Source organism: Pelodiscus sinensis, chromosome 19, assembly GCF_049634645.1.
Source record: "Pelodiscus sinensis isolate JC-2024 chromosome 19, ASM4963464v1, whole genome shotgun sequence".
NCBI classification, from domain to species: domain Eukaryota; kingdom Metazoa; phylum Chordata; order Testudines; family Trionychidae; genus Pelodiscus; species Pelodiscus sinensis.
In genome coordinates, this window is record NC_134729.1 from 22,100,806 (window position 1) to 22,117,825 (window position 17,020).

The 17,020-nt window shown below is 55.4% G+C and overlaps 1 protein-coding gene across 2 annotated transcripts in view; it reads right to left on the reverse strand.

Moving 5' to 3' along the window:
- Positions 1-3,163: 3,163 nt before the first annotated feature.
- Positions 3,164-17,020, reverse strand: part of ZBTB7A (zinc finger and BTB domain containing 7A) — a 37,538-nt gene continuing 23,681 nt past the window's right edge. For both annotated transcript variants that reach the window (XM_075903010.1, XM_006135601.3), the window contains one exon: positions 3,164-11,932. In XM_075903010.1, the coding sequence (XP_075759125.1) occupies positions 11,464-11,932 (469 nt within the window). In that variant the 3' untranslated portion in view covers positions 3,164-11,463. The remainder of the gene's footprint in view (positions 11,933-17,020) is intronic.

Sequence of the window (17,020 nt, forward strand, 5' to 3'; positions counted from 1 at the left end):
GGGCAGGGGTGACGCCTGTCGTGATGTGGGCTGGCTGGTTGCAAGGTGTCGCTGGGCCCGGTGGGTGAGGTCGCCTCTTTGATTGGACCAGCTTTTGGTGTGTGTGTGTGTGGGGGGGGAAGTGCCACGCTTTCCACCTGGCCCAGCTCTGGGGCGAGCGCGACTGCTTGGCTTTTCTCCGTCGGGCCCAGACAAATATGACCTCGCCCAGCTTGGCGGCTGGGTTTGAAATGAGTCTTTGCTTGGGCGCAGTTTTGCTTTGCTGCTAGATCCTGGGCACAGGTGCTTTGATTGTTCTGGGGCGGGGATGGAAGCCGGTTGCTTGGTTGATTTTTCTTCTAGGGCAGGTGGGGAGGGGAATTCCAGCCTGCTTCAGAACCAAAGTGCTTTAAGACAAATAGATCCACCCCAGGAAGGTGACCCTGAAAACACTCGCTTCCTCAGCAGCCCATATGATGGATGACTAAAGGCAAAAACCAAACGGATGCACGTAGTGAGGCACATCCAGTCTGTCCCTTAGCCAGGATGTCAAATATCTGATTGCCAACCCTCCCCATCCCCCAAACAGGCTCCCGGCTGCTGGCTTCTATTTTCAAACCCTGACTTCAGTTCCAAGTTGTTCCTGCAGAAGGACACGGGCTTCATCTTGGGGCAGGTGCCCTGGAAGCGGGGTGCTTTGTAGCTGCTCAGGAGAGAGCCCAGTGCTGCCCAGCTGATTAGCAGAGTGCTCACCGCTTGGCTTTTATTTGTACGGGTGGTGCACATTTGCACATGCCTTGGTGCATGTAACAAAATTTATTCTGCACGCGGAGGGAGAAAATCCGCACATGGGTGGAAAAGATTAGTGAGAACATTGTCTTGGGGGCTTGGCTAGGAACAGACTGGCAGGGATCCTCAGGGGTCTCCGTCATTTGGAATTGCAGGTGGGCTAGTTGGGCCAAATCCGCAAGGGAACAATTAAGTCGATGCAGGGGGTAACTCACTCCTGGTGGAGGTGTCTCCCAGCAGCTAATACCAGGCAGAACAGATCTGGGCCGAGGGCGTTTGCCCTGACGTGGGGGGCAGAGGGTGAATAATCCCACCCTTCTGCAAATCTATTGGCGTGGTTGGGGCCCTGCGCTTGCTACGGCCTCGTCTGTGCTGGCAAAAGCCGATCGATCCACTGCGGCGAGACACTGCCCAGCCAGGATGGGCTCAAAGCGGGTTCCAAAGCCCTGAGCTTCAGCTGCCGAGGCTGGGGGCTGGTTTGGGGGAATTGGCCAGGCCTTGCACATGCTGCTTGCCTTAAGCCCAGCGGGCGCCAAGCAGAAACTCAAGTGGGGCCGAAGAGCTTGGAGCTATTTTGTGGCTCGGCCGGGCAGCATGGGAGCAACGTGCCTCTCTCCAATCCCAGGACTCCCAAAAGGTCCGGTTCTGACTCTGCGCCAGGCTCCTGACCTGCCTCCAGCTGGGCTTGGGAACGGGCTGTGTTGCCAGCACCGGGCCTGGCCTGAGATCCAGGGGAGGACGCCGACAGCAGTGCCGGGATGGGGAGAAGCCGCACAGGCCCCCGGCTTCCCAGCACAGCTTGTTTTCACAGTGCAGACCCAGGGCCGTACACCAGCATCGCCCAGCTGAGCTATGGGGATTGACGGCAGCTGTGGATTGCGCCTCCGCCCCCTCCACCAGCCTTGGGGCCTCACCTGCCGTGGTCTGAGAGACCCACCAGCGTTGCTCAGCGGGACCCACGGGAAGACCTTAGGCTTGGCCTCCTCCGCTCTCCGCTCCAGATCCGCGTGTAAGGTGAATGGGATCAGCTCCCTGGTGCACGTGGCGCTGGCCCAGAAGGAGCGTCCGACGTGGCTGGTTGCAGCAGAGCAAGTCCCAAGCCCAGCGGCAAAGCGCCCAGCAAACAGGGCCTGATGCCAGCTGTCAAAGAGCCAGTAGCCAACGCGCGGGGGGCTGGATGCAGGGAACTGAGGGAGCAAAGGCCCCACCCAAAGATTCCCCTGCCCTCCTTCTGCCAACCACCGTGCCCTCCCCAGGCGAACGCCCTATCCTCTAGGCCACGCCAGAACCCACCCCACCTCCTTAACTTCAGGGCCTCCCTTAGCCTTCCTTCCGCCCGCCTCTCCCCCATCCTTCCACCCACCTCTCCCTCCCTCCCCCCCAAGGTAGGGTTGCCAGATACTTTCACAAAAAATGCTGAACATGGCAGGGAAAAAATTGAGCAAAAAAAAAGGGGGGGACCAAAGTTGTTGAGCAAAAAAAAAAAGACCCCTGCACAAAAAAAAAAGAGTCACTGCGCCTTTAAATTCCCATGCTCCCCGCTCCTGCCAGACGCAGCAGAGGAAGAATGTCCTAAGCAGCCTTCCGTCCGAGAAGAACAGAAAATACCGGACATGTATTTTATTTTTTTTAACCGAAGCCACAAATACTGGATTGTCCAGGCCAATTCGGGACACCTGGCACCTTACCCCCGAGTCCTAAGCTCAGCGCTGTGAATCGAAGAGCGGCAGGTCGTTGGCAAAGCTGTAAACCTCCTTCCAACAGGCTTGACCCCCTCCTGCCCCCCAGCCCAAATCCAAGTCAGAGAAATAAATCCAGTCCAGTTCAAACGCCCTCCACCCGCTGCAGGCCAGCTCCTCAGCTGGCACAAATCGACGTCAACCCATCCCACGGAGGGGGAGGGAGGGTTACGCCAGCTGACAAACAGGACGGAGGTGCGCGGGGTGTACACCTGGAAGGCATAAGAGGATCGATCTCCCCATCCAATCCATTGCCTCGTGGCAGTGCCTAGCACAGTTTCCTACAATCTGCTAGGCCAGGGCACCATCTCAGCTCAATTCTGCAGCCTCAGCTCCAAAGCTGACAGTCCACTTGGTGTAGCAAAGTCTGCACGAGGGACCAGCCTCTCTACACAGGGTGAACACTGGCTCCCGCTAACAGCTCGCAGGCTGCGTGTGTTAGCCACCGACTCTAACCCCACCAAGACCCTACCTCCCCTTCTCGAGTCTTAGCCTAGAAACCGGCAACTTTTATAGCAAGAAATTTTTTTTTCCCTTCTCTTTTGGTTTGAAACCATTTTTTTAAAACTCCAAGTTCTTAAGGAGCAGCTTGTTACAATCACTGTTTGCTGGCTTCCACTGGGTCTCATATACAAGAAAAGACGGTTACGTTGTAATATTTTTAATATATATTTTATTTTTTAACGTCCCCCAAAAGTGCATTTTTTATTATTTTTTTCTTGTCTCCCACACTTTATAAAGAACTACCAAAGTTACAATCTATGGAATGTCTTTTCTGTGCTTTTCTCGCCTCGCTCAGTAACCAGATACCACACAAAGTAGTTTACACATAAAACTGATGAAACTTGCGAGTGCTTTATATATAGAATTCATTTGTTTGTTTGTTTATATATAAAGACGCAGGAAACGTGGCCCCATCGCTAATATTCTCTTTCATCCTCCTGGCATCATATCAGATGATTTTTGAGGAGGGGATGGGAGAGTTTAAAATCTACCCACCTCAGATTAAAGTTGAATTTCTGTTTGTGTGTGTATATATATATATATATTTTTAGAAAACATAACTTCAATACAGCATCTCATTACATGGCCCAGGCAGTACAAATGCGACCCCCGGAGGTTTCTACCTAGGAGGCTAAATCAGCTACCTGCTCATTAAAAAGTGTTCCTCTTTATTTAAATAAAAACTTTCATAATAAATTGAAAATATAAATATATATATATATTTTTAAATAGTCGAATGGGCCATTCTGAATGCTCATCACACCGGCGTTTCGGGAGAGACAGACACAGCTTTTGGTTTGCTACCCTGACCCATGGGCTGCAGGTGTTGAGAGGAGTGATTTTAAGCATCTCAACTGGTCTGGGTTGCTGTAGGGACTTACACAGGCTGGTCAATTTCTAGGGGCTATTGGGGATCACTCAATCTCCGACTTGCCACAGGCCGGAGCATCTCTGCCACCGACTCCTGCGTCCAGCGGACTGAAGGAGGGGGTCATCTTATCTCCGGGTTGAAAGTGATGGAGAATCCACTCCCCCCACTGCTCAGAAACCTCCATCCCCCCTCCACCCCATCCCCGCTACACTCCACAGCTGACCTCTCCCTCTGGGTTGTCAATCGGACATCACGTGGAGGAGGGTGAGAAAAGTCCCAGGCAGCGCTAAACATCAGATGCTAAAGGAGCCCTTTGTGTGCAGAGATTCCCTTCCCCCCCCCCCCCAGGACACGAGGGAAATGGCCAGGGACACCTGCTCCCCCCTCCTGGCCCCTCCCTGCATCACAACAGGACTGGATTCTCCTCGGGACAGCCGCTCGCTCGCACATGCAACAGAACCGCTTCCCGCGGAGTCCAAAGGGTCCCCTTAGTGCAAAGAAGAAACCTCCTGCCCTTCGAGATGCTGCCTCCCCCTCTTCTTGTTTAAGGCTTGGGGGGAAGTAGAGTCTCTGGGCCTCCATCAGACCCCTTCCCCTTTCCCGTGCAGGAGGGGACTTGAGGCCGGGGTTAAGAAGCCGGCAGCATCCTTGGCTACCCTCCCTTCGGGGCAGGGGGACATGGGAGGCTCGCTCCTACATCAACTCCTCTCCCCACCCTTCAGATCTGGGGGAGGGGGCAGCCCTCCGCCCACCAATGCTCTCCCTGGGCTTGCGACCTCCGCAAGCGAAGGGTTCGACTCCTGCCGGGGGCCAGTGGAAGAGTTTAAGCAAGAGCCTGCAGCGTCTTTAACGAGAGTCCAGAGAAGTGGGGGAAGGGCCCCCCCAAAAAATGACACAGACATATGCCGCATGGAAAATACACCCCACGCTCACAGCAGGCAGCTCCCGCAGCTCTAGGGATCTCCCCCCCCCCCTCCAGGAAGTCCCCCACACTGAAGGACCAATCCCAGTCTGATGGGGAGAGATCAAAGGGGTCCCCTCTCTCAGCCCCGCCTTGCAGTGAGGGTGGAGTGTACTTTGGTATGTACTGACAAAGTCTCTGGAACTCACAGTTCTGATCACATCACCCTTAGGCCTGGATTCAACCAGGGCCTTTTACAAACACAGCTGGGCCTGCCCCTCTCCCGCCTTCCTTAACCCTTCCACATCCAGGGGTTACATTCACTGGTTTCACATGGGGGACGGGGAGGAGGAAGAAGGGAACGGTAGGGAGGCGAGAACAGCTTAAAACGACAACCGCCCATCAGCCTCGCCAAAGGCCAGGCGCTCCCTCCTAGCACAGAGCCATGGCCTCGGAGTCTGTGTGTGGCTGGGTAGGTTTCCTTCTAGACTGGGGGGAGGGCGTCAGATGCTCTGGACAATCTGTGTTCCCCTCCCACAACGCTGGGGGGGGGGAATGGGACCACACAGACGTTTGTCTTTAGTGTCAACCCTCCCAGGCCTGCGGCAGCGAGGCTGCTGGCTTCGGAGGGCGCGATCCCCGGCAGACGCCGGAGCAGGAGCACAGTCGGCTCGCTGGCTGTGCAGTTCCAATGCTCACTTGGCCCCAAAAGCATGAGGGATCTTGGACAGCCCTGGTGAAACTTCCACTCCCGATCCGCAGGGGGATAAAACCCCATCTCGGGACAGCCCAGGCCCTCCCGCCGCCCCCCCAGTCTAGGACAAACCACCAGCTGGGCCACACCCCCACACACAGTTATATCACCACTGAAATAACATGTTTCCTTCTAGACCAAGCAATTAAGAGAGGCCAAACGACAGCCCGCCGTGTGGTCTGGTTTGTAGGAGTTAGGGGTTGTGGGGTTTGTTTGTTTGTTTTCCTGAAATGTTATAATTCAGCAGTATCTTTGGCAACACTTTATCACAACCTGAATTTCAAAAGAACAATAATCTTAACAATACAAATCAATGCTTATATACAGTATATGATTGGGGAGTTGTTGCATGCACTAGTCTTTCATCGTCGGTTGTTACATAGAGTAAGACAGGTAAGAAAGTTAAGGCAGAAGGTACTTGGAGGCCGGAGCCTCCCTACACAGAGAAGGGAGGAGATCGGTCGGTTGGGTTTTAGTGCAAACTGATCAAGGCTTGTGCTAAAGTGTTGCCGGCACTGACGCATCGACCCAGCGCCACTCAAAGCTCAGGCGGCGGCTCCCCCGGTCTCTAATCAAGGGAAAAGCATCTCATATCACAAACAAGGTGCGGTATCTCTGTTCAGAAGCCATTGCTCACCGGCCTCCAAACCCACCTCTGCCACAGGACTCGCTGCCAAACACAGGGAGTGGGGAGAGGATCCCGGTGGGCGCAGAGGGCAGCTGTGACAGCCGACCTTGGGTGGATGCTGCCCTCTGATCCTCCGAGGCCGGAAGGCTACCCCCCACAGGGTAGCCGAGATGGATCCCAACCCGCACGCCCCATCCCCACGGGTAACCGAGCGGGGAGGTTCCAGCGCCCCAGGGATCCTTTCACAAAGCGCGGAATTGTTCCGGTTTGCATGGGGGCCTTGCGTCTGGAAGGTGGATCTGGGATAGCCACTCCGGCCCCAGCTCTGCGGGGCCCATCACCCAGGGGGGACGTGCCGTGAACAACACCCTCATCCCCGCTCGCCAGTTCTCAGTGGCAGAGAGCAACTCCAAAGCGGAGCTGCAAACGGGCAGGGCAGGCTGGGATTGTCCAGAGGAGACTGCTCTCCTTTCTCCCACGAAATCTAGGGGTTTGACTCCCCTTCTCCAACAAGAATCCTGAGACTTTTTTTTTTTTGCTGTCCATTTTGGAGGGTGGGGGGGGGGGTTCTTTTCCCTCCCCCCCAATGGCAGAAGGAGGTTTGGTTAGACACACAAGCCATAAAAGGTGGCAGGGGCAGAAAAGGGGGAACACAAACGAGAAGAGAGATACCACAACTTTTGATTACAATAAAGAACCTCAAGTAACTGTCTATTTACAAGTCCACACTAGTTTTTGCATATGCAATAGGTAGCCAGTGCTAAGCCAAGGTTCATCCCTGGGAAAGGTGGTTTGCCACATCCAGCTAGTGCCCAGGTCATGGGCTACCCGACCCTGCTCTCTTTGGGATGGGAAGGTGGAGGCCAAGATCGATGCGTTTTACAGCACGGAGGAAGGACGCACCATCTGCCCTGTTGCCCACCCAGCACCTGACGCTACGGAGACGCTGGGATTGGATTTGGGGCAGCAAGTTACTTTCAGCCCCGCCCCAGTGGGCTGCAGCATGGGACTGCTACAGTCCCTGCTTTGGCTGTGCATCGTCGCTGCAGTTTTCATAGGCAGGCGCCCGCTTCGTAAAATACACCTCAACTGGCACGGGTTCGGAGGAGTCAAAGGTGAAGAGACCTCCTGGGTGGTCAGTTCCAGCTCCTGGTGGGCGGGGCACTTTCTCGCAACGGTTTCGCTCCTCCGCACTGCTCATCTGAGCCCCGGCCTCGCCCGCCGCACGCGGGAACTAGAGCCGGAAAGCAAAGGCCCCAGCACCAAGTTTTCCTTTGCTCCTGGAGCAAGCCTGCATTTCGGCTCTGGCTTGCTTACAGCTGGGCAAACGCCCTGTGGGAAACTCTGATTCAGGAGGGCCAAGGTGTTTCCCCTTTTTGGTCTCTTCGCCTTTGAAAACGAAAAAGCAGCAAGGGGGTGGGGAAGGGAATTATTTTTCACACTTTCTCTGAATTAATTTGTACGGTGGGTTTTCTTCTCTACCCCTCTGCAGCGCCTGATTCCGGACTAGGCACTGGACTCATGGCAGAGGGTGAGGGGGGAGCAGGATCAGCAAGCCACGAGTCTCTACCTCGAACTACGTCTAGCGCTGTGCAGTGGGGTGGCAGACGGCAGAGCCGGGAACCGCCGGGTTCACGTTGAAGATGGAGTTTGCTTTTTGCTTTCAGTCGCTTTTCCGAGCCTGGCTGAGTAACCCTTGGAGAAGAAATTAACGAGGGAGCGTGGAGAAGCTGCCCCCGTCTCACGGTGCTTTTCCCCTGACAAAACGATATCACCTAGCAGCTCAGATGCTTTCTTTCCTCCTTGCTACACAAGCTAAGATGCTCCCGGGAGGGGAGAAGGGGGCAGGGACACATGGGGTAAGGTGGGAGAGACGTCTGGGCTAGCACTGGCTATAAGACATTTAAGAAACAAACAAACAAATAAAAAAAAAAAAGGAAAATAGAAGGAAAAAATACAAAAACAAAAACACCCATGATTCCTGTCTAATATTCAAGCTTCCATTTTGTGAAGTAAAATCACTTCTGAGGGGTTTGTTTTCAGGCCATGTCACAGAACCTAATTAGCAACCTTCCTCTCATTCGGTATCTTTTTGTTTTATTATTCCATGAAATAGATGTTGGATTCTGCCTAGGTCGGGGTGGTTTTTTTTAATATATATATATATATACACTTTTTTTCTTACAAAAATAAATTTAGGAATTTTCTTAATAATAATAATTTCTTTCTGTAGAAGTTGGTTTTTTTTTAACTTGTAAACATGTTTCTCTTTTGCTTTTTTAAATTAAGATAAAGTGATCTCAAAGTACCCGTTCCATCGCAAAGTGCTAAGACTTCTTTGTGGTTTTTTTGTGGTTTTTTATAATAATTTTTTTTATATTTTTATTGCTTTTTCTGCATTAAATAAACATCCATCTCTTTTCTATCCCCGCCCCATATATCCCCACCCCCCCAATTCCATACACTCCCCTCTCACTCCAGCTCCAGTTTACATTCGGCCAAACCTGCTCTCACTTTAAAATTAAAAAAAAAAAAAAATCTAAAAAGTGCTTTCAAAATAAAAGGACTAAAATCTCTTTTCATTTTGAACTGTGCATTTAAAAAACAGGAGACTGGCTGAAAGGTGCCCTTTCTAGACTCTGCTAAGTTGGAGGAGCTATGTAGCAGATACCAATATTTATTTTATAGCCATATGCAGGACTGTCTACATAGCTGGGGACGAGGAATTTACTGAGACTGACCCAGGTAAGATGTTTCAGATCACAGGGCTGGGACTGGCTAGCAAAAACCAACAATCTGCAGCATTAAGACTTCCTCCTGGAGTTCTAAACCTCTTTTAGCGAACCTGGAAGAGTTCCAGGGGTACACTTCCTCTAGTGGGGGTGCAGGTATACTGGCAGAAAGGTGCAAATACCAGTATTGCATGTTTCCCTGCTCATATGTTTATCCTAGTTACAGCTGAAGCAGACACAGCATCGATATAACAGTTTCAAACGTCACAGCCCCCTGCCCAAAACAGTGATACTGGAGCAAACCCCGTGCGGGCACCAGACCGAAGGCCTATGCCTCTTGGGCACCAGAATTTACCAGCCACTTTCAGGGTCTTTTTCTGCTAGCCAAGGCCTCGGTGCAACCGAGAATCAGTCCCTGATCCACCTGGTTTCAAGGCATCAGCGGCTCATTCTGTGCCAGGTTAGCCTGCGAGCCTGACCGTCTCACACGAAGGTTGCGCCCGCACCTTTCCGGGTACTGAAATTGGGCGCAGGGTGAAGCGGAGGGCGTTCGACTAGCAAGCACAGCAAAGAAAGGATGGGAGGACTGGCAGTGCGGTCAGCCCCAGCGCCCGTCCGCTCCACCCCGTCACGCTTTCGTCACCGTGGATCTAACGCACCCCCGGGCCAGTCTTTCAGCGCCCCCGACTCACACAACCCGATCAGGCTTTGCCTCTGCAAGGCAGCTGATACATCAGTGCCCATCCGACGGATCCTAGAAGCGGGGGCGCTTGATGTCCCCCGCAAGAGAAATTCCAAAGGCCAACTCCAAAGCAGAAGCAGCCCCGCCATGCTTTGATTTCTACCCCAAGAGTTTCCATCTCCAGAAAAGCTCCCTGAATCTTTACGGGAGGCCTGAAACAACCCATCCCCCCCCCATTTGTTTTAGCTGTTTTTAGGGTGCTCCCATCCGATTTCTACTCTGCTCCAAGAGATTCCTTTAATAGAACCATCTAATCAAGCAAGTGCTTTGAGACCTGGGGATGAAAGGTGCTAATCCAGGTGCTAAGACTCCCAGTTACTGATCATGAACCCCCTGCACCCCAAACATAGAGAACAATCCTGCCGCATCCCCAAGGTACCAGCTGGACAGGAGCAGGGGGTATTGGAGACTCTGACCAAACAGGGAGGACTGAATAAGTGCTGCATCTTGCAGGTTAGGATGTCGGATGCAATCAGCTGACCTAGCAAAATCTTTCTGCTCGGCTCCCGTTGGGTACAGCTTGCCTAGCACAGCCCCCTCGGCGATACGCCATGAAAATGCAGAACTAGCCCCTTCCTGGATCAACGGTTGCCTGGAATCGCTCAGATTCCTGCCTGACTCAAAGTACTAGGGAGAGGAGTTTGGGAGCCACAGGGCAGCTGAAAAATCGGGGCCGGTGAAGCTACATGCTCCAGCCAGCTTTCCTGGAAATGCAGCCACCTCTGCTGGGCGGACAACACGCTGCCCAGTGCGTGGGTGAAGGGGCATTTTGGCCGAGGGCTCTGCTAACATCCTCAGGACCAGGGCCACCACGTGGTCCGCACAGAGCAGAGAGGGGCGCCATCTCGGCCTGAGCGAGCCTCACCTAGTCACCCCTACCTGGCCCAGTTTGCCGGCATGGAAAGAGCAGGCACCTCACCCGCAACATGCCCCCCCTAGAGCTCAGAGCACTTCCCACACCTCGCACAAAAGTGCACCAGCCTCATATTACAGCTGAGGAAGCCGAGCCCTGGAGCGGGAACACGACTGGGCCCCGTCACCCAGCCATTCTGCGGCAGAGTCGGGCCTCAGCGCAGGAGCCCGGCCCCGCAATCGGGCACAACGTGCTCGGCTCAACCCGCCGAGGAAAGCCACGTTTCATCCGGCTTCTAGGCCTTTCCAGCCCGCCGCCCAGAGCAGCCGGGAAAAATCCTGTTTCCCTACCCACACAGCCCTAAAAACAAACACGTAAAATAGCATCGGTTTTCCCCACCTCGTCGTCATTATAAAGATCGTGCCCCGGGGCTGGCTCCCAGGTGATTTCGCCACCGCGAAGCCAGCTTTGCTCAGCACCAGGCCAGCCAGGAAGTGACCTCCCTAGGACAGAATCAACTTTCCAAGGGAGGCGAGAACGTTGCACCCGTTTTTACCCATCCAATCAGATGGAGGCACAAAATGTAGCGACTGCCTAAGAACTTATTCGGCTCTTGGAATTTTTCTGTTGGGGTTTTTTTTTTTTAAACCAGATGCTTTTCTGACAGTTTTTAAAGTGTGTCTGGACACAACATAAAGCTTTGGATTTGCATGGATGCTTCTTTCCATGGTAGAGATCAACCTTTCGACCCTCCCAAACCTCACACTGCCTAAATCTCTGCCTTCCAGCCAAAGATCCTTAGCTTTGGGAGGTATCCGCATACAATTGATTATGGTGGGAAGATTGGAAACATTATATATATATATATTTATATAGAGAGATCTTTTAAAAAGGGGGAGAAATATTTTAAAGAGAAATTGGAGGAAAGTACTAACTAGATTTTGTGACACTTTTTTTTTTTTTTTTTTGGTTTAGGAGAGTCCTTGTGTGTTACCCTCTGACGACCCCCCCGCTACATTCAATCTTCCTGACGCTTCATTGTTAGAACTATCTTCAAAGTGCTCCTCGTCTTCCTCCTCCTCCTCGCCATTTTTCCGCCTGGTGTCCTCCTGTGATTCTTGTCTCTCGCCACCGGCTTCCAAGCTTCCGTCTTCGGGGTTCCCTGCAGGGGCGGGCACGCCACTCGCCTCCCTGACCCGGGGCTTGCGCCCCCTTCTGGATGGGATGCCGTTGCAACCATCTTTTTTAAGGTGCCTGTGCAAGTGGTCGGATCGGACGAAAGTCTTGAAACAGCTGTCGCACTGGTAAGGCCGCAAGCCAGTGTGCACGCGCATGTGGTTCTTCAAGTCGTAGTTGTGAGCAAAAGCAGCCCCGCATTGCTGGCACAGGTAAGGCTTTTCACCTGTGTGCTTCCGCATGTGGACTTTCAGCTTGTCCTGCCTGCACGGGAGGGAGAGAGGCGACAGAGTCAGGAAGGGAGCGGGAGGTTCGGCACCTCGGGGCAGCACCACGTTTCCGACGCTACGCGGGAACTGGGGTGAAGTGGGCGGAGCTTTCAACCTTCCCCCGCCACAGGGCAGCCGGGGGAGGAGCCTTCACGCCCACGCCCAGATTATGTGGTGACTGGAGCCCCTCAGGAAGCCGCACGGCGGTTCTCCCGCACCTGTGGTGATGGGGGAGGGCATGGAGTCTTCACCCTCACCACACACCTACCCTCCCACACCAGTCACATACTGACGGGGGGGGCCTCACTTCCACCCCGCCACATGACGACTCTCCCACACCTGACACGTGGCAACCGGGGTATGGGAGGGGGAAACCTTTCGGCCTCATCCTGCCACGCGCTGACCCTCCCACCTCCTCCCACGGCAACTGGGGAGCCCTGTCCCGTCAGCACCCCGCTCCCTCAGGGCTGGCTGTGCGAAGGCCTGGGAGCCTTCCCCGAGGGTGCCGCTGCCCAGGGTGATGCGAGCGGGTGGATGAACGCCCAGGTCTCCCAAGTCCCCACCAGAGTTAGCCTCCTGTGAGCCGTGTGGTGGCAACGTTTCTGTAGCAAGGCCGTGGAGCTCTGCCCGGGGGAGGCCCTGCTTCTGAGGCACAGGGTGCAAGGAATCATGCCCAGCTTTGGAACACCGGCGCCGTGCATGGATCCAAGCAGCCCAAAGCGCGCGTCAGCTCCTGAGAAAAACTCCGGCTGCTTGAAAGGCTGGTGCAAGAACCTACACGATGGGAAAGCCACCTGCCCCTAGGAAACATCCTCCCAACCCCCCTTGGCTGGGGTCTGGCAGGAGTTCGATCCCTTCCAAAGCTTTTCATACGTCATCGCGCCCGCGGTCTCCGTTCTCCGGGCAAGCGCGAGAGCGTCGGAGATGGGGGCTCCGCTCAGCAGCACGGACTTTCACTCAAGTCACTGGAGCAGCCTGCTCAGACTGGGGAAAGCACAGGCTTTGCTGCCGCGTGGTACAGCACCTTGCAGGATGGGGCCTTATCCCACAGCGGTTCCCAACCCGGTACCGGAGGGGGTCTGCAGAAAGTTGAAAAGTAAGGATCGGGCCCGCCCCAGGACTGGGACTTTCCGCCCGGCGAGTCTCGCCCGGGGCTCACCGGTTGCGACTGGCTGCACAGCTGCTGCCCTCAGGTCGGGATCTCGATACCCCAGGAGACACCATCCATCCTCCTGCCACCAGCTGCACCGCTGTTTATGCTCCAGCCCTCTCCCCGCCCCGCAGTGGGCCCAATCCTTGCTTTTCCTTTGCTTTTTTTCCCTCCCCCAGGGCTCCGTCCCTGGCCAAGGAGCCACCTTTGGTCACGACAGCCCCCTCGCCGTGTCCTCCGTGGATGGGCAGGGGAGGAGGGGGCGGGAGCGGAGAAGCAGCACGGGCCACGGGACGTGCTGGCCGCCACTTCCCGCCGCTCCCCCTTGGCGGGGTCCCTAAAATTTGACCGGATGGACTAGGCCGTGAACCTCTGCCCTCGCACATTGGCCAGGATGAATAAAGAGAATTATAAACGGTGAAAATTCCACCGGGGCCAACCGCGAGCCAGAGCGACCTCAGAGGTTTGCCGACCATTTGTCAGAGGGGCTGGGGTGCTTGTAGTGAATCAACAGCTGCCTTTCCCCACAGGGGAGGGAATCTAGCCAGGCTTGGAAAAAGTTTGCAATGGGGTAAGTGCTCATTCTGGTTACAGGACCGCTGCCCCGCCGTGGAAACCCGCAATGGCCTCATCAGTTGAAAAATTATTTTTTTTATTAAACACCAAACGGGAATAGGATTTTTTTAAACTGTTTCCCTTCGTTTTAGGATTCCCCTCATCCCCCATGTTCCTCCAGGGGCTAGCCTCGAACCCAGAGCGCGAAATTGACTAGAAACCAACAGCAGCCTGACTAGCTCTGTGCAATGCGCCAAGCAGCGTTAACGGGGATGAGCAAACTAGATCATTGCAACATGCCGGTTTTGTTAAGGGGGGGTTCCCAGAGAGGCAGGCAGTGGCGTGTTGGGCTGCCACGCAGGGAGGCAGGATTGTACCCCGTCTCTCACTCGGTGGATAGAGGGCCCGGAATAATTCTATCCCTGACCTGTTAGCAGCTGCCACCATATGGACCAGGGGTGGGCAAAAGAGCCTCCGCGGGCCATATCCAGCCTGCCAAGTGGGGGCTGATACAGCCCGGAGAGGCCCTGCCCGTCCACTGGCCTCAGGCCAATCAGAGTCTGGGGGCGGGGAGAGCATGTGAAATTTCCTCCGCCCTGCCAGTAGGAGAATCCTCATGCTCCCTTGCCCTCAAGCCCTGATTGGCCGGGGGGGGGGGGGGGGGCAGAAAGGGGAGTGTGCAAAGTCTCCTTCCACCACCAGGGGCATGTGCACCTAGGGCAAACCTCTGGCGAGGGGCAAAAACTTCACCGGCTCCCCTACCGCCAGACCAATCATAGTCTGTGAATAGGGACGCATCCTGGCTCCACCCCTTCCGTCTGAGGCTCCGCCCCTTCTGGGGCAGCCCAGGGCCACTTGAAAAATTTCTGAAGTGGCCCCTGGTAAAAAATTATTGCCTCCCCCCCCCCGTATGGACGATTTATTATTATTAATTATCACTGTTGCCCAGACGAGCTCTAACCCGGACAATGTCTCTTTAACGAAGGGCGGGGGGGAGCTATCGGAGGAGGGCCCGGGAAGCACATGGTGGCTTGGCACCCAGAGGGGGTCGTGGGAAGCCCTTGTTGCCCGTGGCATCACTCAGGAGGTCCGAAGCACGGCAGCAGAACGCAACCCCCCTCCACTGCAGAGGAGACACAGGAGATCCCGGGCTGGCTGGACAAGGCCCCCCCCCCGGGCTCCCCCTCAGCAGGACCCCAAAGGCCTCGTGCTGAGCAGTCAAAGAGCTGACACAGGCCGACAGGCACGAGTCGAGCGAGGAGCGGGACAATGTCCGGATTTGTGTCTGGAACCCAACAAAGGGTCCCGCTGCGCTGGCGTTCGCCTGACTCGGCGTTTCTGAGGTCAGCAAAGTGGCATCGTAAACAAGGGGACTGACCGTGGGGCTGGGGGGTGGGGCACACAAGGGCATCCCTGCTCAGGGGGCGGAGGGGCAAGCGAGAGACGGCAGGAGGCAGCCCAGGCTGTAACCGTCCTGCTTTGGCCACACACGGGCTGGGTGTGGAAAACCGGGATTTCAGGCTGGAAACGCGGCCTGAGCCTGTTATGAAACAGCCTTGTTTATAAGCGCAGGCAGCGTTTTCATCCCATTCGCTGTGTCAACGACAAAACAGCCCCTCCCGCCAGCCCGGAGGGAGCCAGTGGCAGACTGGAGGCCGATGTCGAGAGATACGGTCGCCCGGGAGGGACAGAGCACTGCGCACAGACCCCTGCTCTGGACTGCTGCCAGCAAAGGCCGGCTGTGCTCCCCCTGAGCACCGGCCCCGCATGCTCGGGAGCCAGCCGGCAGGGCGGGTCGGCTCGCAGGGCAGTGGTCTGAGGAGACAGCCGTCCTGCGGTTTCGGAGCAGGCCCAGGAGGCAGGCTGGCTCACAGGTCCAGCGCGCCCCCCACAGGTGGCTTCTCCTGCCTTCACGGTCTCCCGGTGAGCAGCCACTCGCCCGCCGTTCAGGGCCGACACCCGGCTCATTCCACGCTGCAGCTGGCCTGGGGGTTGCAGGATCATCCTCCCCCAGCAAGCTAGTGTGTCCCCCAGCAGCCTAGGGCGGGGGGGGGGTGCGGGAGAAGGGCAGGAGGAAGTGACGTGGCCCAGCCACAAAGACACCCTTCGGTGCGCACCCAACGGCTGTTGCTTTCCGTGGGCCTCGGCAGGAGCTCAGCACCAGCTTCCCTGGAAGTCGTGGGCACTGCCGAGCGTCTCGGGCACGTGGCGAGCTGGCTGCGATGCATCTCGCCTTGCCCACTTACGGCTCTCACCGTGAGACCGCCGCTCCACCTGGAGCAGCCATTTCTGAGTTGCACCAGCAGGGAGCAGCTCAGAATCAGGCCCATGCGCTCGGCGTGGCCAGGTCTTCCCCTGCCCCGGGGACCGCCTCTGGAAGCGAGGCCGGCCGGGTGCTCTCGAGTCGGGACTATTCACGCACGCAGAAGGCTTGGGCTGGACTGTTTGGCTTCTTTGTCAGCCCACACGAGCCCTTGGCACAGGGCGGCGAGATCGGGGCGGAAGCCCTGCCTGCTGCAGCCATCAGACGTGGAGACAGAGAAGAGGAGGCCTCTCTGTAACACGTGGACTAAAGCAGAGCCGAGGGACTCGAACAATACCCCCTTTCTTTGGCCCTCCCCGGCAGAGGGAAGCACAGACGGGACCTGATTAGGCGCGGGGACGAAACAACCATGCCCTTGGGGAACCACACAGAGTTGTGGGGTTGGTTTGTTGTTTTAAATAGGAGGAAACGGTGGGAGGAGCAAGAAACAGTCCCCACCCCTTTCTCACCGTTCCAGTCTCACCGGATGCATGCAGCAGCAGCTCTGCTCAGGGTGCTGTGTAGCAAGAGAGGCAAAGAACAGGCCAAATTCTGCCTCCAATTCTACGGGCTTCGGATGTTTCGGTCTCAAGATGGGGCCTTATCTAAAGGGACATCTACACTGACCAGCCCACCGGTCAAAGAAATGATGAAATAATACAGGCGGGGAAACTGCTGAAGTCCCTGAGATTATGTCTACACTGCGCCGCTATTTTGGGATAGCGAAATAGCTACCCGGCATCCAAGGAACGCGCCCGTTATTTCGAAATATTTTCAAAATAACGGGCTCACTAGTTCACCATCCTGGTGAACCTCTTTGCACGAGGGTTAAGGGAAACAACGCTTTACTTGGAAATTTGGCACTGGGCAGTCGCGCCATGTTTCGAAACAGCCTATTTCGAAATAAAATCCAAATGACACCCACAATTTGCATCGCGCAAACGGCGTCTCTTATTTGGAGTTTAGGATGCAGGGTAGACGCTGGGGCTGCAACAGTGCAGTCCATGAACTGATCGGTTAATGCTATGGACTACACGCATCCTGCCCGCCCCTTGCCAGTACACCTTTTAGCAGGC